Source organism: Oncorhynchus gorbuscha, linkage group LG09 (genome assembly GCF_021184085.1).
Source record: "Oncorhynchus gorbuscha isolate QuinsamMale2020 ecotype Even-year linkage group LG09, OgorEven_v1.0, whole genome shotgun sequence".
Taxonomy (NCBI): Eukaryota; Metazoa; Chordata; class Actinopteri; order Salmoniformes; family Salmonidae; genus Oncorhynchus; species Oncorhynchus gorbuscha.
The window spans coordinates 22,892,303-22,917,045 of NC_060181.1; the positions used below are offsets into that span (position 1 = coordinate 22,892,303).

At 41.5% G+C, this 24,743-nt stretch overlaps 1 protein-coding gene across 1 annotated transcript in view; it reads right to left on the reverse strand.

Moving 5' to 3' along the window:
- Positions 1-24,743, reverse strand: part of LOC124043287 (CUB and sushi domain-containing protein 3-like) — a 720,075-nt gene that overhangs the window by 126,918 nt on the left and 568,414 nt on the right. The window contains exons 37-44 of the mRNA XM_046361728.1: positions 23,425-23,529; positions 23,175-23,293; positions 22,391-22,460; positions 17,750-17,866; positions 14,498-14,707; positions 13,913-14,101; positions 13,575-13,752; positions 53-198 (exon numbers count right to left, since the gene is read on the reverse strand). Coding sequence (XP_046217684.1) covers positions 53-198; positions 13,575-13,752; positions 13,913-14,101; positions 14,498-14,707; positions 17,750-17,866; positions 22,391-22,460; positions 23,175-23,293; positions 23,425-23,529 — 1,134 coding nt within the window. The remainder of the gene's footprint in view (positions 1-52; positions 199-13,574; positions 13,753-13,912; positions 14,102-14,497; positions 14,708-17,749; positions 17,867-22,390; positions 22,461-23,174; positions 23,294-23,424; positions 23,530-24,743) is intronic.

A 24,743-nucleotide genomic window follows, 5' to 3' on the forward strand; every position in this document is an offset into this window, starting at 1 on the left:
TATTGTCCTTTATGTTTCTCTCCCATGCCCATCTCTCAGATGAAGTGCTCACCATGGTAACTGAGCACGAAGAATCCGCTGCCGCTGAAGTCGCTGTGGAACTTAATGAGGATCTGGTTGGAGGTGCTGTAGACCGACTCCAGCGCTGTGTTCCCACTGAACTGACCGATCTGGGGGGAGCTCTGGTCCGGACCATCCCTGTGACAGAGACGGACACACACACACACACACACACACACACACACACACACACACACACACACACACACACACACACACACACACACACACACACACACACACACACACACACACACACACACACACACACACACACACACACACACACACACACACACACACACACACACACACACACACACACACAGACAGAGAGACAAACACACACACACACACAGACAGAGAGACAAACACACACACACTGATCAAATCCCTCTCCTAGGACAAGTGGCAATGTCAATAGAAAATGAAAACAACAAATTGACAACAAATTGACCAACACAAACATAGCTTTGAAAGGAGCACATTGGAAATCTCTGCACATTTTCCCACGTCAATGTAGAGTGCAGCCCATTCAATCATTGACATCAGGCATCCGGCATCAACGTTCAACAGGTACATCTGTAGCGACAAACTGTATAGCTGTAATTACAAACTGTATAGCTGTACTGTATAGCTGTAATTACAAACTGTATAGCTGTAATTACAAACTGTATAGCTGTAATTACAAACTGTATAGCTGTACTGTATAGCTGTAATTACAAACTGTATAGTTGTAATTACAAACTGTATAGCTGTAATTACAAACTGTATAGCTGTAATTACAAACTGTATAGTTGTAATTACAAACGGTATACTGTTGCTACAAACTGTATAGCTGTAATTACAAACTGTATAGCTGTAATTACAAACGGTATACTGTTGTCACGCCTTGGTCATTGTATTTTGTGTTTTTGTTATATGTTTGGGTAGGCCAGGGTGTGACATGGGTTTATATGTTGTGTTTCGTATTGGGGTTTTATTAGCATTGGGATTGTGTATGATTAGGGGTGTGTCTAGTTAGGCTTGGCTGCCTGAGGCGATTCTCAATTAGAGTCAGGTGCTTTTCGTTGTCTCTGATTGGGAAGCGTATTTAGGTAGCCTGAGTTCGCTTTGTATTTTGTGGGTGTTTGTTCCTGTCTTTGTGTAGTAGTCACCAGATAGGCTGTAATTAGTTTCACGTTCCGTTCTGTTGTTTTTTGTATTTAGTTTCAGTTATTTCATGTACCGCGTATTTCTTTCATTAAAGTCATGAGTAACCTACATGCTGCATTTCGGTCCGACTTTCTTCATTCAACAGACGAACTCCGTTACAACTGTAACTACAAACTGTATAGCTGTAATTACAAACTGTATAGTTGTAATTACAAACTGTATAGCTGTAATTACAAACTGTATAGCTATACTGTATAGCTGTAATTACAAACTGTATAGCTGTAATTACAAACGGTACAGCTATAATTACAAACTGTATAGCTGTAACGACTTAAATGTAAATGTAAATGGTATAGCTATAATAACAAACTGTATAGCTGTAACTACAAACGGTATAGCTATAACTACAAGCTGTATAGCTGTAATTACAAACTGTATAGCTGTAACTACAAACGGTACAGCTATAATTACAAACTGTATAGCTGTAACGACTTAAATGTAAATGTAAATGGTATAGCTATAATAACAAACTGTATAGCTGTAACTACAAACGGTATAGCTATAACTACAAGCTGTATAGCTATAATAACAAACTGTATAGCTGTAACTACAAACGGTATAGCTATAACTACAAGCTGTATAGCTATAATAACAAACTGTATAGCTGTAATTACAAATTGTATAGCTATAACTACAAACTGTTTAGCTGTAACTACAAACTGTACAGCTGTAATTACAAACTGTATAGCTATAACTACAAACTGTATAGCTGTAATTACAAACAGTATACTGTAACTACAAACTGTATAGCTGTAATTACAAACTGGATAGCTGTAATTACAAACGGTATACTGTAACTACAAACTGTATAGCTGTAATTACAAACTGTATAGCTATACTGTATAGCTGTAATTACAAACTGTATAGCTGTAACTACAAACTGTATAGCTGTAATTACAAACTGTGTAGCTATACTGTATAGCTGTAATTACAAACTGTATAGCTGTAACTACAAACTGTATAGCTGTAATTACAAACTGTGTAGCTATACTGTATAGCTGTAATTACAAACTGTATAGCTGTAACTACAAACGGTATAGCTGTAATTACAAACGGTATAGCTGTAATTACAAACTGTATAGCTGTAACTACAAACGGTATAGCTATAACTACAAGCTGTATAGCTGTAATTACAAATTGTATAGCTATAACTACAAACTGTTTAGCTGTAACTACAAACTGTAAAGCTGTAATTACAAACTGTATAGCTGTAACTACAAACTTTATAGCTGTAATTACAAACTGTATAGCTGTAATTACAAACTGTATAGCTGTAATTACAAACTGTATACTGTAGCTACAAACTGTATAGCTGTAATTACAAACTGTATAGCTATAACTAAAAACTGTATAGCTGTAATTACAAACAGTATACTGTAACTACAAACTGTATAGCTGTAATTACAAACTGGATAGCTGTAATTACAAACGGTATACTGTAACTACAAACTGTATAGCTGTAATTACAAACTGTATAGCTATACTGTATAGCTGTAATTACAAACTGTATAGCTGTAACTACAAACTGTATAGCTGTAATTACAAACTGTGTAGCTATACTGTATAGCTGTAATTACAAACTGTATAGCTGTAACTACAAACTGTATAGCTGTAATTACAAACTGTGTAGCTATACTGTATAGCTGTAATTACAAACTGTATAGCTGTAACTACAAACGGTATAGCTGTAATTACAAACGGTATAGCTGTAATTACAAACTGTATAGCTGTAACTACAAACGGTATAGCTATAACTACAAGCTGTATAGCTGTAATTACAAATTGTATAGCTATAACTACAAACTGTTTAGCTGTAACTACAAACTGTAAAGCTGTAATTACAAACTGTATAGCTGTAACTACAAACTTTATAGCTGTAATTACAAACTGTATAGCTGTAATTACAAACTGTATAGCTGTAATTACAAACTGTATACTGTAGCTACAAACTGTATAGCTGTAATTACAAACGGTTTAGCTATAACTACAAACTGTATAGCTGTAATTACAAACTGTATACTGTAGCTACAAACTGTATAGCTGTAATTACAAACGGTTTAGCTGTAACTACAAACTGTATAGCTGTAATTACAAACTGTATAGCTGTAATTACAAACTGTATACTGTAGCTACAAACTGTATAGCTGTAATTACAAACGGTTTAGCTGTAACTACAAACTGTATAGCTGTAATTACAAACTGTATAGCTGTAACTACAAACGGTATAGCTGTAACTACAAACTGTATAGCTATAATTACAAACTGTATAGCTGTAATTACAAACGGTATAGCTGTAACTACAATCTGTATAGCTGTAATTACAAACTGTATAGCTATAATTACAAACTGTATAGCTGTAATTACAAACTGTATAGCTGTAACTACAAACGTTATAGCTGCAACTACAAACTGTATAGCTGTAATTACAAACTGTATAGCTATAATTACAAACTGTATAGCTGTAATTACAAACTGTATAGCTATAATTACAAACTGTATAGCTATAACTACAAACGGTATAGCTATAATTACAAACTGTATAGCTGTAACTACAAACTGTATAGCTGTAATTACAAACTGTTCAGCTGTAGCTACAAACTATATATATTGAGTGTACAAAAGATGAGACCAGGTGAAGCTATGATCCCTTACTGATGTCACTTGTTAAATCCACTTCAATCAACTTAAAGAAGACAGTTTAAAGAAGGATTTTTAAGCCTTGAGACATTTGAGACATGGATTGTGTATGTGTGGCATTCAGAGGGTGAATGGGCAAGACAAAAGGTTGAAGTGCCTTTGAACGGGGAAGGCGCACCAGGTGCACCTGTTAGTGTCAAGAACTATAAAGCTGCTGGGTTTTTCACGCTCAACAGTTTCTGTATCAAGAATGGTCCACCACCCAAACAACTTCCAGCCAACTTGACACAACTGTAGGAAACATTGGGCCAGCATCTCTGTGGAATGTCTTCGACATCTTGTAGAGTCCATGCCCTGACAAATTGAGGGTGTTTGAAAAAACTACCCAGATATCAAACTACCCAGATATCAAACTACCTACCCAATTAAGAGACAAGGGCAGCGGGAGGGTTACATCTCTGTGATCCTGGCAGCCAAAGAGCAGTACAATCTGGAGCCAGTAAAAGGTAAAGAAGAGTGTGAAGAGGAGACGGGTTCTGTGTATTGGTAATCAGTGGACCCACTCTCTGTGCACAATTAGGTTAGGGTGGTCCAAATGAACAAATGAGCTGTCTTATTAGTCTGACTATTTTTCGGACACCGGAGATGTTCCGGGAGCACGTTGTGAGTGAGTGAGAGAGAGAGAGAGAGAGAGAGAGAGAGAGAGAGAGAGAGAGAGAGAGAGAGAGAGAGAGAGAGAGAGAGAGAGAGAGAGAGAGAGAGAGAGAGAGAGAGAGAGAGAGAGAGAGAGAGAGAGAGAGAGAGTGAGGGTGAGTGTGAGAGTGAGAGTGAGTGTGAGTGTGAGAGTGAGAGTGAGAGGGAAAGAGAGTGAGAGAGAAAGAGAGTGAGAGAGAGAGTGAGTGTGAGAGAGACAGAGAGAGAGAGATCGTTTGTGTTAGAATGTGTGAGTGTCTGTGTGTGTGACAGAGAAAGTGTGTGTGAGAGTGTGTGTGTGTCCGTGTACAGTATGTGACAGAAAGTGAAGGAGAGTGTGTATGTGTGTGTTTGTGAGAGAGAGCGTGTCTGTATGTGTGTTTGTGAGAAAGAGAGTGTGTGTGTCTGTGTGTGAGAGAGAGAGCATGTGTGTGTGTGTGTATGTGAGAGAGAGCGTGTGTGTGAGAGAGTGTGAGAGAGCGTGTGTGTGTGTGTGTGTGAGAGAGCTTGAGAGAGCGTGTGTGTGTGTGAGAGAGCGTGCGAGAGCGTGTGTGTGTGTGAGAGAGCATGAGAGAGTGTGTGTGTGTGTGAGAGAGCATGTGTGTGAGAGAGCGTGTGTGTGTTTGTGAGAGAGAGAGAGAGCGTGTGTTTGTGAGAGAGAGCGTGTGCGTATGTGTTTGTGAGAGAGAGAGAGCTATGTAAGATTAGGGTGGTAAAGGCAATAAATAGGCCATAGTGGTGAAATAATTACAATTTAGCAATTAAACACTTAAGTGATAGATGTGCAGAAGAGGAATGTGCAAGTAGAGATACTGGGGTGCAAAGGAGCAAAATTAAATAACAACAATATGGGGATTGTCACGCCCTGGTCGAGGTATTTTGTGTTTATCTTCATTTATTTGGTCAGGCCAGGGTGTGGCATGGGGTTTTTGTATGTGGTGTGTTGGTATTGGGATTGTAGCTTAGTGGGGTGTTCTAGTTAAGTCTATGGCTGTCTGAAGTGGTTCTCAATCAGAGGCAGGTGTTTATCGCTGTCTCTGATTGGGAACCATATTTAGGCAGCCATATTCTTTGTGTGTTTTGTGGGTGATTGTCCTTAGTGTCCTTGTTCCTGTCTCCGTGTAAGTTTACACAAGTATAGGCTGTTTCGGTTTTCTTTACGTTCTTTGTTTTGTAGTGTTTGTAATGGATTTGTGTGTTACGTTTGTTTATTAAACATGGATCGCAATCTACACGCTGCATTTTGGTCCGACTCTCCTTCACCACAAGAGAACCGTTACAGGGATGAGGTAGTTGGGTGGGCTATTTACAGATGGGCTATGTTCAGGTGCTGTCACGCCTTGGTCATTGTATTTTGTGTTTTCGTTATATATTTGTTCAGGCCAGGGTGTGACATGGGGTTTTGTTGTTGTATTTCGTATTGGGGTTTTTGTATTTTTGGGATCGCGGCTGATTAGGGGTGTTGTTTGTATAGGCTTGGCTGCCTGAGGCGATTCTCAATCAGAGTCAGGTGCTTCTCGTTGTCTGATTGGGAACCGTATTTAGAGAGCCATAGTTTCGCTTTGTATTTCGTGGGTGATTGTTCCTGTCTTTGTGTAGTGTTCACCAGATAGGCTGTAATAGGGTCCTCGTTCCGTTTGTTGTTTTTGTATTTAGTTATTTCATGTATCGTCACTTTTCATTCATTAAAGATCATGAGTAACCAACACGCTGCATTTCGGTCGTACTCTCTTCGTACTCTCTTCTGTTCTTATTCTCCATGGACTTTACAGTGTCCCAGAACATTTTGGAGTTTGTGCTACAGGATGTTTTCCACCTGAAAAGCTAGCCTTAGCTTTCCTAACTGCTTGTGTATATTAGTTCCTAACTTCCCTGAAAAGTTGCATATCACGGGGGCTATTCGATGCTAACAGGATGTTTTTGTGCTGGTCAAGGGAAGTCAGGTCTGGAGTGAACCAAGGGCTATATCTGTTCTTCGTTCTACATTTTTTGAATGGGGCATGCTTTTTAAGATGGTGAGGAAAGCACTTTTAAAGAATAACCAGGCATTCTCTACTGATGGAATGAGGTCAATATCCTTCCAGGATACCTTGGCCATGTTGATTAGAAAGGCCTGCTCGCTGAAGTGTTTTAGGGAGCGTTTGACAGTGATGAGGGGTTGTCGTTTAACCGCAGACCCATTATGGACGCAGGCAATGAGGCAGTGATCACTAAGATCCTGGTTGAAGACAGAGGTGTATTTAGAGGGCAGGTTGGTCAGGATGATCTATGAGGGTGCCCGTGTTCACGGATTTGGGGTTGTACCTAGTAGGTTCCATGATAATTTGTGTGAGATTGAGAGCATCAAGCTTAGATTGTAGGATGGCCGGGGTGTTAAGCATATCCTAGTTTAGGTCGCCTAACAGTACAAACTCTGAAGATAAATGGGGGTGATTAATTCACATATGGTGTCCAGAGCACAGCTGGGGGCTGAGGGGGGTCTATAACAAGCGGCAACAGTTAGAGACTTATTTATGGACAGGTAGATTTTTAAAAGTAGAAGCTCGAACTGTTTGGGCACAGACCTGGATAGCATGACAGAACTCTGCAGGCTGTCTCTGCAGTAGATTGCAACTCCACCCCCTTTGACAGTTCTATCTTGTCGGAAGATGTTGTTGTTGGGGATGGAAATTTCTGAATTTTTGGTGGCCTTCATAAGCCAGGATTCAGACATGGAATAGGACATCCGGGTTGGCAGTGTGCTAAAGCAGTGAAAAAAAATAATGACTTCTGATGTTAACATGCATGAAACCAAGGCTTTTATGGTTATAGAAGTCAACAAATGATAGCGCCTGGGGAATAGGAGTGGAACTAGGGGCTACAGGGCCTGGGTTAACGTATACATCACCAGCGGATTAGAGGAGGAGTAGAATAAGGGTACGGCTAAAGGCTATAAAAACTGGTCGTCTAGTGCATTGGGGACAGAGAATAAAAGGAGCAGATTTCAGGGCGTGGTGGAATAGATTCAAGGCATAATGTACAGACAAGCGTATGGTAGAATGTGAGTACAGTGGAGGTAAACCTATGCGTTGGGTGACGATGAGAGAGGTTTCGTCTTTGGAGGCATCAGTTAACCTAGGTGAGGTCTCTGCATGTGTGTTTGGTGGGGAAAAAAGAGCTATCTAAGGATTTTTGAGCGGGACTGAGTGCTCTACAGTGAAATAAAACAATAAAAACTAGCCAAGACAGCAGTAGACAAGACATATTGACATTAGAGAGGGACATAAAGCAATCACAGGTGTTGATCAGGAGAGCTAAGACAACAACGGGTAAATGGAGATGAATGGGGAGAGCGGGTCAGTTAGGTACATACAGGACCCGAGTTCGAGGCTGGGGCCGGCAGGTAAACAAAATGAGGTACCTTGTTATTGAAACAGTCCAGGGGGCATCAGCTCATAGGGTAAAAATAGCAGCAATAGGTGAGTCAGGGTGCTGTTCGGTATTCACTACTATATTGGGTGAGCAGGGTACACAGAGTACAGAAAAGCTGGCGGGCCGGCGCTAAAGATGGTTCTTCGTCAATATCGTAACAGTATAGCCTGTTGAGACCACATCGGGTGACACATCGGCAGTCCAGTCGTGATGGATCGGTGGGGCTCCGTGTCGACAATAAAGGGTCCAGGCCAATTAGCAAAGGAGGTAAGTCGCTCTGGATAAGAGCGTCTGCTAAATGACTTAAATGTAAATGTAAATGAGGTATTGTAGACCTAGAATTAGCTGGTAATTGGGCCTAGCTCGAAGCTGGCTCAAGGCTAGCTGGTTCTTGCTTCGGGACAGAGGCATTACCTAATGCTGAATGTATGCTATGCTGAAAGGTCATTATTTAAAGGTGTGGGTGGAGTAGAGGGTATGCTATGCTGAAAGGTCATTATTTAAAGGTGTGGGTGGAGTAGAGGGTATGCTATGCTGAACATGCATTATTTAAAGGTGTGGGTGGAGTGGAGGGTATGCTATGCTGAACGTGCATTATTTAAAAGTGTGGGTGGAGTGGAGGGTATGCTATGCTGAACGTGCATTATTTAAAGGTGTGGGTGGAGTGGAGGGTATGCTATGCTGAAAGGTCATTATTTAAAGGTGTGGGTGGAGTAGAGGGTATGCTATGCTGAACGTGCATTATTTAAAGGTGTGGGTGGAGTGGAGGGTATGCTATGCTGAACGTGCATTATTTAAAGGTGTGGGTGGAGTGGAGGGTATGCTATGCTGAACGTGCATTATTTAAAGGTGTGGGTGGAGTGGAGGGTATGCTATGCTGAATGTGCATTATTTAAAGGTGTGGGTGGAGTGGAGGGTATGCTATGCTGAATGTGCATTATTTAAAGGTGTGGGTGGAGTGGAGGGTATGCTATGCTGAATGGAGGGTATGCTATGCTGAATGTGCATTATTTAAAGGTGTGGGTGGAGTGGAGGGTATGCTATGCTGAATGTGCATTATTTAAAGGTGTGGGTGGAGTGGAGGGTATGCTATGCTGAATGCTTATTTAAAGAAGGGTGTGCATTATTTTTAAAGGTGTGGGTGGAGTGGAGGGTATGCTATGCTGAATGTGCATTATTTAAAGGTGTGGGTGGAGTGGAGGGTATGCTATGCTGAATGTGCATTATTTAAAGGTGTGGGTGGAGTGGAGGGTATGCTATGCTGAATGTGCATTATTTAAAGGTGTGGGTGGAGTGGAGGGTATGCTATGCTGAATGTGCATTATTTAAAGGTGTGGGTGGAGTGGAGGGTATGCTATGCTGAATGTGCATTATTTAAAGGTGTGGGTGGAGTGGAGGGTATGCTATGCTGAATGTGCATTATTTAAAGGTGTGGGTGGTGTGGGTGGAGTGGAGGGTATGCTATGCTGAATGTGCATTATTTAAAGGTGTGGGTGGAGTGGAGGGTATGCTATGCTGAATGTGCATTATTTAAAGGTGTGGGTGGAGTGGAGGGTATGCTATGCTGAATGTGCATTATTTAAAGGTGTGGGTGGGTGGAGGGTATGCTATGCTGAATGTGCATTATTTAAAGGTGTGGGTGGAGTGGAGGGTATGCTATGCTGAATGTGCATTATTTAAAGGTGTGGGTGGAGTGGAGGGTATGCTATGCTGAATGTGCATTATTTAAAGGTGTGGGTGGAGTGGAGGGTATGCTATGCTGAATGTGCATTAATAAATTAAAGTACCCTCATGGATTGTTTTAAATCCAAGCGGGACTTAGAAGTTGTGTGCGCATGGATGGAGTGCATCAATTATTAGAATGAATCTCCAGACTTCCATCCAATATTCCATCCCCCTTCCTTCCTTTCTCTCTTTCTCTCCATCCAACTCCACAATAGTGGTGTCAGAGTGCTGGGGAAGACGATTACTCAGAAAGCCGCTCTCTTTAAAACATCAAGATGCCTTTGACTGAATCTATGGGGATACTTGAAGAACTTGTATTGCTTGGTGCACAGGTCACATGGAGAGATTCAAAGTCTGCGTTCAACAATGACGATGCATTTAAATAGATGGACTGTGAGTGTGACATCTATTGGTCAGTTTGTTTAATGGGGGGAGGGGTTGGAGAAGTGGTTGGAGACTACTATGGAACGTGGAACTCCAAAAACAATGTTGGTTTTTGCGACAATTGTATAATCACTAAAACACTTTAAAGTATATAAACAACAAAAATAGGAATATTTTTACCATCACAATAGAGATCTTAATAATAATCCCACTAATTTAGCATCCAACATCTAAGGTCAAGGGTGAGCTTAAACATAATTGGCTAGGCTAATTGACTATCACATAGTTCAACAGCATTTCTTGTTATCCCCTCATGTGTATTGAAACAAAGGTCTTATTTTTATTGAAACCAGGGTTGTAAAGGGAGAGTATATCACTGGAAGATTTTGTCATGCCCTGACCTTAGAGAGCCTTCTATATCTCTATTTGGTTTGGTCAGGGTGTGATTTGGGGTGGGCATTCTATGTTTTTGTTTTCTTTGATTTTTATTTCTATATTTTGGCCGGGTATGGTTCTCAATCAGGGACAGCTGTCTATCGTTGTCTCTGATTGGGAACCATACTTAGGCAGCCCTTTTTTTCCCTCGAGAGTTAAGTGAAAACACTTCTTGTTCATTAATAAGGCTATTTTCTCTTGAACCATATGTTCTATCCACTAGAAGCTAATGGACAAGTTATTCAAGTATAAATGACCAAAGTTACCATAGATTACCTGTTAATTACCAAAATGACAGAGGATTTCGGTAAGTTTGGTAAATTACCGGTAGCTTTGCAGCCATTTTTTAAACTAACTGAAAAGTAATTATTATGTAACATTTGACATCATTAACTTTAATATACAATGATTATACCAAACATTAGGAACACCTTCCTAATACTGAGTTGCACCCGCCTCCCCTTTTCCCCTCAGAACAGCCTCAATTCGTCGAGGCATGGACCCTACAAGGTGTCAAAAGTGTGGCCCATGTTGACTCCAATGCTTCCAACAGTAGTGTCAAGTTGGCTGGATGTCTTTTGGGTGGTTGACCATTCTTGATACACACGAGAAACTGCTATGCGTGAAAAACCGAGCAGCGTTACTAACAAACCCCGTTCGAAGGCACTGTCATTTGTGTCTTGCCCATTCATCCCCTGAATGGCACACAAGCACAATCCATGTCTCAATTAGCTCAAGGCTTAAAAATCCTTTAATATTTTACTGTAGTGGGCTAAATCAGGATCACGCAGTGTTTCTTGGTAGTCTTAAAGAAATCTACTCTGAAACTAAAGTATCCACCTCACACGCATGGTTATGGTCTTAAAAAAAGACACCTCTACTGTTTCAGATATAGAGTTGAAATGCATTACATTTTGAGTTTGCATCCCAATATTACACTTTATATACATCACAGAAGACTGAATTATAACAAAACCGTTTGACATAGAAACACCGGCTTTCGGCATGTTATTAGATTTAAAAAATGATATACTTATATGAAATTATAATTTACATTAACGTTCCACCCATGAGGCTACTAGAGGGGCGATTTGGTCATTTGACTGCAGGAACCCTGTCTCCTCCCCTTTATCTACACGGATTGAAGTGGATTTAACAAGTGACATCAGTAAGGGATCATAACCTTCATCTGGATTCACCTGGTCAGTCTATGTCATGGAAAGAGCAGGTGTTCATAATGTTTTGTATACTAAGTGTATGCAATTACACTGGCAAAATTGGGAAGAAGTGGAATAACAAAATAAGTGTGGGGAATGGCAGTAGTGTATTCCCCATGCTTGCTGACAAGCACACTAATTACCCTATATTTTAGGCCATTGTTAAGAAAGAAAATTGTTCAACTTATCAGACTAAATAAAGTAAATAGATAACAAAAGCTCCTGAAGAGAATATTAATGCCCCCCCTCTAGAATCGAATTTTACGCTTTTGAATTCACAATCTGTGTAACGGCAAATCTCCTCTTCATCTGAAGAGGAGTAAGGATCGGACCAAGATGTGGCGTGGTAAGTGTTCATGACGAATTTAATTTAAAAAAACACTGAACACTATGAGACACAAAACAATAAATGTGAACATTAACCAAACCGAAACAGTTTCGTGTGGCGACAAACACACACGGAAACACACACCCACAAACCAACAGTGAAACCCAGGCTACCGAAGTATGATTCTCAATCAGAGACAACTAACGACACCTGCCTCTGATTGAGAACCATACTAGGCCGAAACAGAAACCAAACATAGAAACACAAAACATAGACTGCCCACCCCAACTCACGCCCTGACCATACTAAATGAAGACAAAACAAAGGAAAATAAAGGTCAGAACTTGACAATTTGTTTGGCAAAATGATTTTCATAGTTACAAATCAGGCCCCCCTACCCAACTTCTCTGCTAAAACATACTGTAGCCCTGTCTGCTTCCTTTTCATTGTCACAGCCTAAATGCCAATCACAAAACGAGGGGACTAATGCAAGTGTGGTTTAAATTAGCTTTAGCACATGCTGTCAAAAGGCTGCATTCTCCAATAGGGACGGGAGTAACAGCAACCTCATTTTGTTGACAACATTGTACATAAAACAGCGCTACCGTGCTGCTCTTTTAACAGTTTTATCAACTCAGCGGAGAACATTCTCTCTCTCCATTCTCTCCATTCTCTCCATTCCACGCGAATCTTGTTGGGGCGTTTCTGCATCCAGTCCCCTTGATCCCTCACATAACTAGACCAATCATATGCTTCAATATGCCACGGTTCACAGTGCTGTGGCAAGACAGGATAATGATAGAGGTTCTGCTCGTGATGTGAAATTGCACGCGCAGATGCTCTGATTTCAAAACAACTTGGAGCACAGTTGAAAAGTTAATGCACTGACTATACAATGGACTAATTAGCAGTACTTTTCAATAAGTGAGATATAAGAGGCGTGGAGTGTGAGCGTGAGTAAAGTGTCAAACGTGTGTGTCTCACGGTCAATGTGTGAGAGTTGGCAGCTGTGCAATGAAAATAAAACACTACTTCGTTGCTTAGTGGGAGGTGATTGGAAAGGAAAAAGAACAGCTGTCTTCCCTTTCCAGCCTTTTCCATAACAAGGTGCATGAAACTACAGACAGGAAGTGACGTGAGTGGGTTATCTTACCACGCAGAGAGGCCAGTAGTTAAGACTTTACCAAGTACATATATTATAATGTAACATAAAACACTACTTAGTTGCGGAGATAGAGGTGAGTGGGAATCTCTTCTTTCCACACACTGATGCAGTGATAGATGAATTCAAATCAAAGACAACTTAGTTGCTGGGTGAGTGAGAGATGAGTGGGAATCTCTTCTTTCCCCACATTGCTGTAGTCATAGATGGGTTCTGTACTGAGCACAGTTAAGTGGATGTATATTTAGTATATTTAGTATGATATAACACATTAGTTGCTGAGAGAGGGATGAGTGTAGGTTCTTACCACACGGTGATGTAGTCATATATGGGTTCAGTGCTGAGCACAGTAAAGTTTATGTAGATCCCATTCCCAGGGGGAACCCTTACGCTCCACACACAGTCCTGGAAGTTCGGGTACTCCTCGGGGTGGCCGGGGGAGTAGATGGTCCCATTCATGGAGGTGATGTTACCCCCACACAGAGCTATAGATCAGAGGAGATACACAGCCAGGTCAGGTGATGTTACCCCAACACAACGCCCACAGTCGCTCTCTAGGTGCAGTATCAATCTGTTACCATAGAGATCATATCTATTAGATTTATATGCTATTAGTTACCATATTGATCCTTGTTCTATAGTTACCTTCACAGCGTGGTACCGGGTGGTTCCAGTTGCGGCTGATTCCATGCAGGCATGTGAGAGAAGCGTCCCCGATGAGGGAGTAGCCAGGCAGACACTCAAAGGACACAGTGAAGCCTACACTGAAGTCACTGCCGATCACGATGCCGTTACGAAAAGGACGAGGGTCGGGACAGCTCTGCAGCTGATAGGCTGGAAGTCAGGAAGTGGTCGATAATTCAGATAGATATTGGCAGAAAATACATATTAAAAAAATGATACAATCAAGAGAACTGATATATAGATAAAACTGTGTCATGCCAAAATCGAGGATACTAAGAGAGACTGCCCGAGAGTATGAAAAATACAATGACATTGAATTGATTTGAGTGAAATCACAAGCCCTTTTTGAGTTTTCTCCTCTTCCACACATTCTACTGATCTACCTCTGTAGTCTACGGTGTCGGCATTGGTTCGAATCCGGCCTACGGCCTTTTGACACAACCTCTATCCATATTTCCCCACAGTCATTCTCTCTATCTATCTGTTCAATAAAATCATAAAATATCTTAATAATATATTTTTTGAAACAACAAACTCTATCCTCACCCTGGTAAGTGATCCGGAAACCCGGCTTGTTCTGGGAGTAGTCGCTGTGGAAGAAGAAGCTGGTCTGGTGGGTGGTGCTGAACAGAGACTTGGGGACCTGTGGTCCACTGAACCTGTCAATCACCGTGCCAGTCTCCAGAGTTCCACTCCGAATCTCCAGGTAGTCATGGATGGCCTCCGTTGAGAAGTTGAGGAACTGCAGGTGGATTCCTGAAATAAACAGGCATATTAAAAACATACTGGTCAGACAGTGAGTTTATGAAAGAAAGACCATGATCTTACTCATCTGCCTTTATTTCATCAGGTAGGTTAATCCTAGAATCCAGAACCCATTGAAACAGAACACTGACATTCTACAAGAAGAAACGTTACACAAGATAACAGGTTAGTTGACTGAGAGATGCTCATTGGTACATAAAAAGAGTTGCAAAGGAGATGAGCAACTGAATGTCATAATATAGTCAAGCTACAGTAATGTTTATTTATTTATTTTCCTTTATTTAACTAGGCAAGTCAGTTAAGAACAAATTCTTATTTACAATGACCAGTGGGTTAACTGCCTTGTTCAGGGGCAGAACAACAGATTTTTACCTTGTCAGCTCAGGGATTCAATCTTGCAACCTTTCCGTTACAAGTTCAACGGTTTAACCACTAGGCTACCTACCGCGGATATAATGCTGTTGTCTGAATTCCAGGGACACCAGACACATGTCATATTCCTTTTTTATATATACAGTATAAAATATATATATATATATATATATATATCGATAGGTTTAGGTTACTATTCCTTTTTTATTTATACAGTATAAAAAAATATATATATCGATATTTCAATATTTAAAGAATAAATAATTAGATATTTCCATAGTGTTAATGATGGCGGATTAATTGAATTCCAAGCTTTTAATATACATTTTTTCACGATGAGTGATGAGAAAATAATTGTCAAGCACATTGGGTATGTCAGTACAGCCACATATGCCATGTCTTGAAATATTGAGACAGATGGATTAAAAGTACGTTTACCTTGTAATACTTCTGACAACCAACTTTCTAGCTCTGCCCATAACGTTTGGACTTTATAGCATTCCCAGAAAGCATGGATTATTGAATCACACAATTTACATTTCACCATGCGTTTGAATCCATTCAACCAGGCTAAAATGAGTTGCTGTGGAAACATGCATATACTGTAACTCAAACATAAGCATACAGCAGTGGAGGCTCTTCAGAGGAGATAGGGGAGGACCATCCCCCTCTGTGAATTTCATAAAAATACAAATTGTGAAAACTATACTAAATATATTAATGTCACCAAATATTGATTAAAACACACAGTTTTCCAGTGAAGGTCTACAGTAGCCTCAACAGCACCATGGTGAAGCCGGAGGACAGCTAGCTTCTGTCCTCCTTTGGGTACGTTGACTTCAACACAAAACCTAGCAGGCTCTTGGGTCTCACCCCCTTCCAAAGACTTACACAGTACTCATGACAACTTCCGGAGGACTTCCTCCAACCTATCAGGGCTCTTGCACCATGTACTGACATGTTGTCCACCCAATCAAAAGATCAGAAAATGAATCTAGTACTGAAAGCATAAGCTACAGCTAGTTAGCACTGCAATGCATAACATGTGGTGATTAGTTGACTCAAAGAGAGAGAGACAGACAATAGTTGAAGAGTTTTGAACAAATTAATTTCTTCCAAAATAAATGAGAAGCAAAAGAGAGAGAGCTAGCTATATTTGTTTGCATATTTTTTTACTTTCACTTTCAGCTACTCAAACACCCGGCTCAAACAGAGAGGGATGCTATGTTATCTAGCTGGCTATGGCTATCCAACACTTTAACTCTTCTAAGTCAAGGTACACTTTTGGGTTTATTAATTTATTGCCACCGGGGCCTACCGGTATAACTGCTAAACTACTTTCTGATTGTACATTGTACTGCATGATTGTATCGAGTTTACTAACGTGTTAGTTCGAGTAGCTACAGTATGTTGACTATGAGGTGAAAACGATGCAGGCTGTGTCTAGTGGTCAGATATGTTTTTTTTTCACCTGGTCACAGACAGATGATGTGAAGTCCACAAGCGAAGGGAAAAGGTAAGAGGAAGAGAGTGCATAGATAGATGCGAGAAGGAATGATATATACAAGGAGCAAAGTGATCATGCTGTTTGTATGTGGCTGCTAGAAAATTGAACTGTGTTTGCGTGTGATTCTGTTGAAAAACATTTCTTAAACGGAAGCAAACGGAATGAAACAGGTTTAAACATACCTGAATTTGTCCAATAGAAACTCTAATATGCAACTGTTGGACTAATGATTCCACCCTAGATCAGCTAGATGTAGGCAAAAGTGTGCAAGGTGCTATTGAATGTGTCACTGTTTTTCAACTTGATTACTCAAAATTATTCGACCTGTGCACCTAGGTTGTAAACTTTCATTCATAGGTTAGGTTGTAGCAACCTCATGATGGGTACAGGGAAAATTTGAGTATCATGTCGTAACCTAAACCTATCGATGTTACATTGAGCTCGTTGAATGGAATATGAATGACAGTCATCCAATATGCTGTAATAGAAATAAGGTCATGCTCATTAAAAAGAAAGCATCCTCCCTCATCTTAAACGGCACCGACTGCCACTGCCATACAGTAAATCATACATTGGAAATCTGTTGAGAGATTAGCTGTGGAACAGCAGCTTGAGTTAACACGCGCATATCGCCTGCAAGGAGATAACGCATTTGGTCCAGAGTGCATTAGTGTCGACTACACTATTTATGTAGCCTACTATAGGTAAACAATGATGCTGCTTTCTGGTTGACTGGTAGATTGACTTTACATCACGGTTGGTGTTACACTTTCCATGTCTCTGCACATTAGGCCTATAAATCAAGCATCATTACCTCTACAGCTGACAAACGTGGGTCTGACACTTCCCTACACTTCTGCTCCATCTAGGACCACTTCCCCACAAGCTGGGTTTTCACTGAAGTAATATCAAGACATCCACTTCTTTGCAAGACAGTGTGTGACAGTGGTTTGGCCACAATGGCAGTGAGTTAATGTACCAAAGTGATAGGTAGTTTGACAGTGTATGTGTGTGTGTGTGTGTGTGTGTGTGTGTGTGTGTGTGTGTGTGTGTGTGTGTGTGTGTGTGTGTGTGTGTGTGTGTGTGTGTGTGTGTGTGTGTGTGTGTGTGTGTGTGTGTGCTTTGTCACAATGACTGTCAGTGGGTTCCCATACCAAAGCCGGTGGGGAGAATGACAGTCCAGGTGCAGTCTAATCCACTGGGGTAGTTTCCAGGGAATCCAGGGCTCAGGATGACACCGCTGACATCAGTCATGGAGCCACCACACTGGGCTGTGGAGACAATCACACTCAGACAGGCTTAAGGATAGAAGAGTAAAATAAAGCAGAGTACAGTAGAGTACAGTATAGGAGAGTAAAGTAGCATAAAGTACTGTATAGTAAAGTTTAGTACAGTATAGTAGAGTAAAAAAGTGTACAGTATAGCAATGTTGAGTAGAGTACAGTACAGTACAGTACGGTATTGTAAAGTAGAGTAGAGTACAGTAAAGTACAGTACAATAGAGTAGAATAACAACTTTATCAATCATAGACAAAAATCTTAAACTTCACCATGCCATGTTCTTAACTGTATTTATAGCTACAGTTTCCTAAAAGTAGAAAGGTTAATCTCGGGTTAAACATCTCTAGACTGTATGAATGGGTATCGGGGCCACCGCTAGATTAGTACATTATTGACAGGCTGTTAAATGGGCCTGCCCTTCAAACATTCTGGAGTCTATTTTATCATCAGTGCTACAGATCAACTCACCTTGTAGTGCTATTAGCATAGTCTCTTTTCCTCTCAGTGGCTCAGCCAGTCTGAGGTAAATCTTATTCTGTGAAAAGACCAGCCTTCCGTGTGCTAAAAGGCACAAAGGAGCTGCATTCCTTTCATAATGGTGTGAGAGCTTTTATAAAGCAACGAACAAAAGCACAACGCTTCATTGAGGTCTTTCAGAAAATGTGTCTGCACAGGCAGATTTCTTTTTGTTCACCACTTACAAGTGTTGTGTGTCTGAAAAAAGTAATTATGTTAGATAAAAAAAGATAACAAAATATGAAACAACATCAAAAGCAGTTGAAACATATCCGACCTGAAAAATGATGGATGAACTGAGTCGACTGTGAATAAAAAAGCGTTCGGACTTGGGGCCGGAACTCTTTAGTGAGAGTTGCACCTTCAAAGCTGCTGGAACGTGGAGCGGGGACAGGAAGTCCAATGGGACAAACAGAACACGTGAAGGCATCAAAGCCCCAGGGATTTCTGAGAGATAAACAATGTGGCCTTGTTAAAAGTTGACGGTTGAACTTTAGAGGTCCTAACACTGAGGCCTAGGGTCCCAAGGGAAACCCTCTAGTACCGAATCTCCTTCCAAAATCAGTGGCAGTGGGGAGGCTCAGATGTAAACTTCTGGCACATCAAAAAAAAAACAGTCACAGAACAAATCCATCACACCCCTCACAGTAGAGCAGCTCAGAGGAAGAGACTGTATCGAGTGTGAGGACAGAGATCCGAGAACCCAGAACATTTGAGTTTTTTCTGTTTGGTGAAATAGGCTCATTCAGCTCATTCAATGACTGGCAAGAGACGAAAGAGAATGTGTCCGTTTCATATGCATACCAAAGCCCAAGGCACAACCCTGGCGTGATCAGGCTCATTATTTTTGTTTACAACGCAATGAACACGTTGTTTCTGAACAAATCAATCAAATTCATCATGTCTAGGTGAATTACTGTACGTGGGCCGATGTTTTTTTATTTGCAATATGCTTAAAAAAGGTCATGTAAGCAGGTGAACAGCTGGCCTGAGATGACAGTTGTCTCAGAGACAACAGCCAACTCTGGAAATGTCAAAGTTGTACTACTGTGTACTGAGCCTCTAGACTTGTGGCTACAAATCTTTTTGGCCCGAGACCTCATTTAAAAAAACTTTACTTGCATAAAAACTGTGGATGGAAAGGTGGTTAGTGAGGATCTTTTCCCCCCAGTCTGATTTAGTGCCTGGTCTAATGAGGCGTGTGAGCATTGTAGAGGGAAACAGACACATACAGTGCATTTGGAAAGTATTCAGACCCCTTCACTTTTTCCACATTTTGTTACATTGCAGCCTAATATTTACACACAATACCCCATAATGACAAAGCAAAAACAGGCTTTTAGAAATGTTTGCAAACATATAATAATAAAAAATGCAAATTACATTTACACAAGTCTTCAGACCCTTTACTCAGTACTTTGTTGAAGCACTTGGCAGCGCTTACAACCTCGAGTCTTCTTGGACATGATGCTACAAGCTTGGCACACCTGTATTTGGAAAGTCTCCCATTCTTCTCTGCAGATCCTCTCAAGCTCTGTCAGGTTGGATGGGGAGCATCGCTGCACAGCTATCTTCAGGTCTCTCCAGAGATGTTCGACTGGGTTCAAGTCCGGGCCCTGGCTGGGCCACTTAAGGACATTCAGAGACTTGTCCCAAAGCCACCCCTGCGTTGTCTTGGCTGTGTGCTTAGGGTTGTTGCCCTGTTGGAAGGTGAACCTTTGCCCCAGTCTGAGGTCCTGAGCGCACTGGAGCAGGTTTTCATCAAGGATCTCTCTGTACTCTTTTCTGTTCATCTTTGTCGCCAGACCCACTGGCTCCAGGTCATCTATAAGTCTATGCTAGATAGCAATACCCACCCGTAGCATGACAACAATACCCACCCGTAGCACACGTTCCAGCAGGTATATCTCACTTATCATCCCCAAAGCCAACACCTCATTTGGCCGCCTTTCCTTTCAGTTCTCTACTGCCAGTGACTGGAACGAATTGCAAAAATCGCTGAAGTTGGAGACTTTTATTTCCGCAAACCGATTATTGCAGCTGTACTTAGTCCATCTGTAAATAGCCCACCCAATCAACCTACCTCATCCCCATACTGTTTTTATTTAATTTACTTGTCTGCTCTTTTGCACACCAGTATCTCTACTTGCACATCATCATCTGCTCATTTATCACTCCAGTGTTAATCTGCTAAATTGTAATTATTCGCTCCTATGGCCTATTTATTGCCTTTTGCACACACTGTATATTGACTTTTTTTTTCTTCTGTGACTTGTTTATTGTGTTACTGGCTTGTTTATTGTTTATTCCATGTGTAATCTCTGTGTTGTTGTCTGTATCACACTGCTTTGCTTTATCTTGGCCAGGTCGCAGTTGCAAATGAGAACTTGGTCTCAACTATCCTACCTGGTTAAATAAAGGTGAAATAAAAAATACAAATCTTTCCCTATATCCTGACTAGTCTCCCAGTCCCTGCCACTGAACAAAATCCCCACAGCATGATGCTGTCACCACCATGCTTCACCGTAGGGATGGTGCCAGGTTTCCTCTAGACATGACGCTTTGCATTCAGGCCAAATAGTTCAATCTTGGTTTCATCAGACCAGAGAATCTTGTTTCTCATGGTCTGAGAGTCCTTTAGGCAAACTCCAAGCGGGCTGTCATGTGCCTTTTACTGAGGAGTGGCTTCCGGCTGGCAACTCTACCATAATGGCCTGATTGGTGAAATGCTGTTGGGATGGTTGTCCTTCTGGAAGGTTCTCCCATCTCCACACAGGAGCTCTGGAGCTCTGCCAGAATGACCATCGGGTTCTTAGTCACCTCCCTGACCAAGGCCCTTCTCCCCCGATTACTCAGTTTGGCGGTGCGGCCAGCTCCAGGTAGAGTCTTGGTGGTTCCAAACTTCTTCCATTTAAGAATTATGGAGGCTACTGTGTTCTTGGGGACCTTTATCGCTGCAGACATTTTGGGGTACCCTTCCCCAGATCTGTGCCTCGACACAATCCTGTCTCGGAGCTCTGTGGACAATTCCTTCGACCTCATGGTTTGTTTTTTGCTCTGACATGCACTGTGGGGCCTTATATTGACAGGTGTGTTCCTTTCCAAATCATGTCCAATCAATTGAATTTTCCACAGTTGGACTCCAATCAAGTTGTAGAAACATCTCAAGGATGATCAATGGAAACAGGATGCACCTGAGTGCAATTTCAAGTCTCACAGCAAAGGGTCTGAATACTTATGTAAATACGTTATTTCACTTTTTTATTTATAATACATTTGCAAGAATACTCAAAACCTGTTTTTTCTTAGTCATTATGGGGTATTGTGTGTAGATTGATGAGGAATTTTATTTATTTAATCCATTTCAGAATAAGGTTATAACGTAACAAAATGTGGAAAAAGGCAAGGTGTCTGAATACTTTCCGAATGCACTGTGCGTGTTCCTGAAAGTCTTATCTTTCAGTGATGGGGTCATAATATTTTGTAGCTTAAACCGTTCAAAAGAAAGAGCCACATTTGTAGGAGGAAAACAGAAACCACTCTGCTTATTACAACCACATCTACCGGCTACCGGAGGTTAGTGACATAGCCCCTGTTCTATGAACGACCCCATTTTCAGCTTCTCTCATGACCACTAGTTTGGAAAACGCTGCTCTATACAATCCTAATTGACAGTCACACCTTTACGTCACAGAGTAAAGGAACTCAACTCTATTTTCTACTAGATGTTTAGACATACAGATGATAATTTGAGTCAGTTTTCTACAGCAGGAAAATAATCCTACAGCCACAGGACATGTGAATTATTATGTGGGCTATAAAAAATTGACATTTTTGTAGGGGTTGATACATTTTTCGTTTCAAAGTGGAAATGACATACTTTATAAGCCTTTTTAAATACACTACAAGTTTGTTTGTATTTCCTGCTCAGCAACAAAAGAGTGATCAAATTAAGATCCTACATCTGTACTAATGTCACAGTAAAGTTATGGACATACCAAGACACAGTGGGACTGGGTAGTTCCATCTCCGGACTGGTCCTGGCATACAGGTTATATGGGCGTTCCCCTGGTGAAGAGAATACATGTGAGAGATAATCAATAAGGGGCTATGCCTTCTCCGGAAAATAATGAACGAAGTTGAAGTTGTGTTCCACAACGAGCTAGCGGAGTGGAAATAACCTTCCGTGGATTTGTATTATTTTCCAGAGACCGCAACCCGAGTTGATTCTGCCTTTTATACCATGGCTGTAATTTAACACAATTCCACAAAAAAATGTGTTAATTTGCAGGTAGAAATGTGTTCAACATCCAGCCAGCCTGTTTACTAGATAGCAACAGTAGTTGCCTTGGTAACCAAATGAACAGACTTGCTAGTTAACCAAACCATCAGTTCTAGTTTGCTATTATGAAAATCGAATTATGTCAATGCCAATAATGACTTTTCCTTTCAAAAGCAGCTCAAACATAGAACATGTAAGAACTATATCCATTGAATTCTACCATACAAATATACTGTGCATTATAGGGAAATAATGAATGCTCTAGAATGCCCTTTAATCTGAAGTCAATATGAAACAAGTATTGAAGAATGCCATGGTGTAAGTATTTATGAACATACAGTATTATGTAGTAATGTTACATATGCCTTATTCATAGATGCTTTAGAACAGTAGAACACTGAGAAAAACGTTCAAAATACCTACTAAGATGAACAGACAGAGAGAATAGATGAAATCGATCCAGATGGAGAAAAATAGAGATGTAAAGAATTGCCTCTTACCTGCAGAGAGTAGCCTTGTTCACACTGGAACAGCACCACGTCTCCAACCATGTAGCGCTCTCCAACCTTGATACCATAGTTGGGGGTCTGTGGCTCTGGACAGGACTCCAGACCTATGGCTGAGGAGAGGGAAAGAGAAAATATGACTTGTTGTCACAGTTTTGCACGCGCGCACACACACACGCACACGCACACACACACACGCACGCACACACACGCACACAATAAAGCCATCTGCTGACAGCCATACCTGTGTACTCCAGGTGGAAGCCTGCAGCAGACACACTGATGTCTGAACTGAAACTCAGGTACAGGTTGTTGGACGTGCTGTTGAGCAACTGGGGGATGGTGGTGCCTTGAAAGAGAGAGAGAATGACAGTGAGACAAGATGTTATAAAATTGTCATGTTTGTCATTTATTATCATGTCTTGTCCCTGTGCTCCCCATGCTATTCGTTTCCCTCTGCTGGTCTTATTTGGTTCTTTCCCTCCTTCTATCCCTCTCTCTCCCCCTCCCTCTCTCACTCTCTCGCTCTCTCTTCTCTCTATCGTTCCGTTCCTGCTCCCAGCTGTTCCTATTCCCCTAATCATCATTTAGTCTTCCCACACCTGTTCCCGATCCTTTCCCTGATTAGAGTCCCTATTTATTCCTTTGTGATCCGTTCCTGTGAACAGCTATGAAGAGAACCCGTCGGTTCCTTGTATTGTATTCACCATGCTGTGATTGCGTTTCGCCCTGTCCTGTCGTGTTTTTGCTGTGATTGTGTATCGCCCTGTCCTGTCGTGTTTTTTTGCCTTCATCAGATGCTGCGTGTGAGCAGGTGTCTCTGTCGACTACGGCCTGCGCCTACCCAGCGACCTGCAGTCTGTGGCCGCTTCTCCAGTTGTTTCCCCTCTACGAGTCTAGAGGATTTCTGTTATTCCGTTTTGGACTTAAATAAACTCTGTTTCTGTTAAGTCGCTTTTGGGTCCTCTTTCACCTGCATGACAGAAGGAACCGACCAAGGAATGGACCCAGCGACTTCAGACGCTCGTTACACTGCCGTCGAGATCCAAGGAGCCATGCTCGGCAGACACGAGCAGGAATTGTCCGCTGCTCGCCATGCCGTGGAGAACCTGGCCGCTCAGGTTTCCGACCTCTCTGGACAGTTCCAGAGTCTACGTCTCGTGCCACCTGTTACTTCCTGGCCTGCCGAGCCTCCAGAACCTAGGGTTAATAACCCACCTTGCTACTCCGGGCAGCCCACTGAGTGCCGCTCCTTTCTCACGCAGTGTGAGATTGTGTTCTCTCTCCAACCCAACACATACTCTAGAGAGAGAGCTCGGGTTGCTTACGTCATTTCACTCCTTACTGGCCGGGCTCGAGAATGGGGCACAGCTATCTGGGAGGCAAGGGCTGATTGCTCTAACAAATTCCAGAACTTTAAAGAGGAGATGATTCGGGTTTTTGACCGTTCAGTTTTTGGTGGGGAGGCTTCTAGGGCCCTGGCTTCCTTATGCCAAGGTGAACGGTCCATAACGGATTATTCCATTGAGTTTCGCACTCTTGCTGCCTCTAGTGAGTGGAACG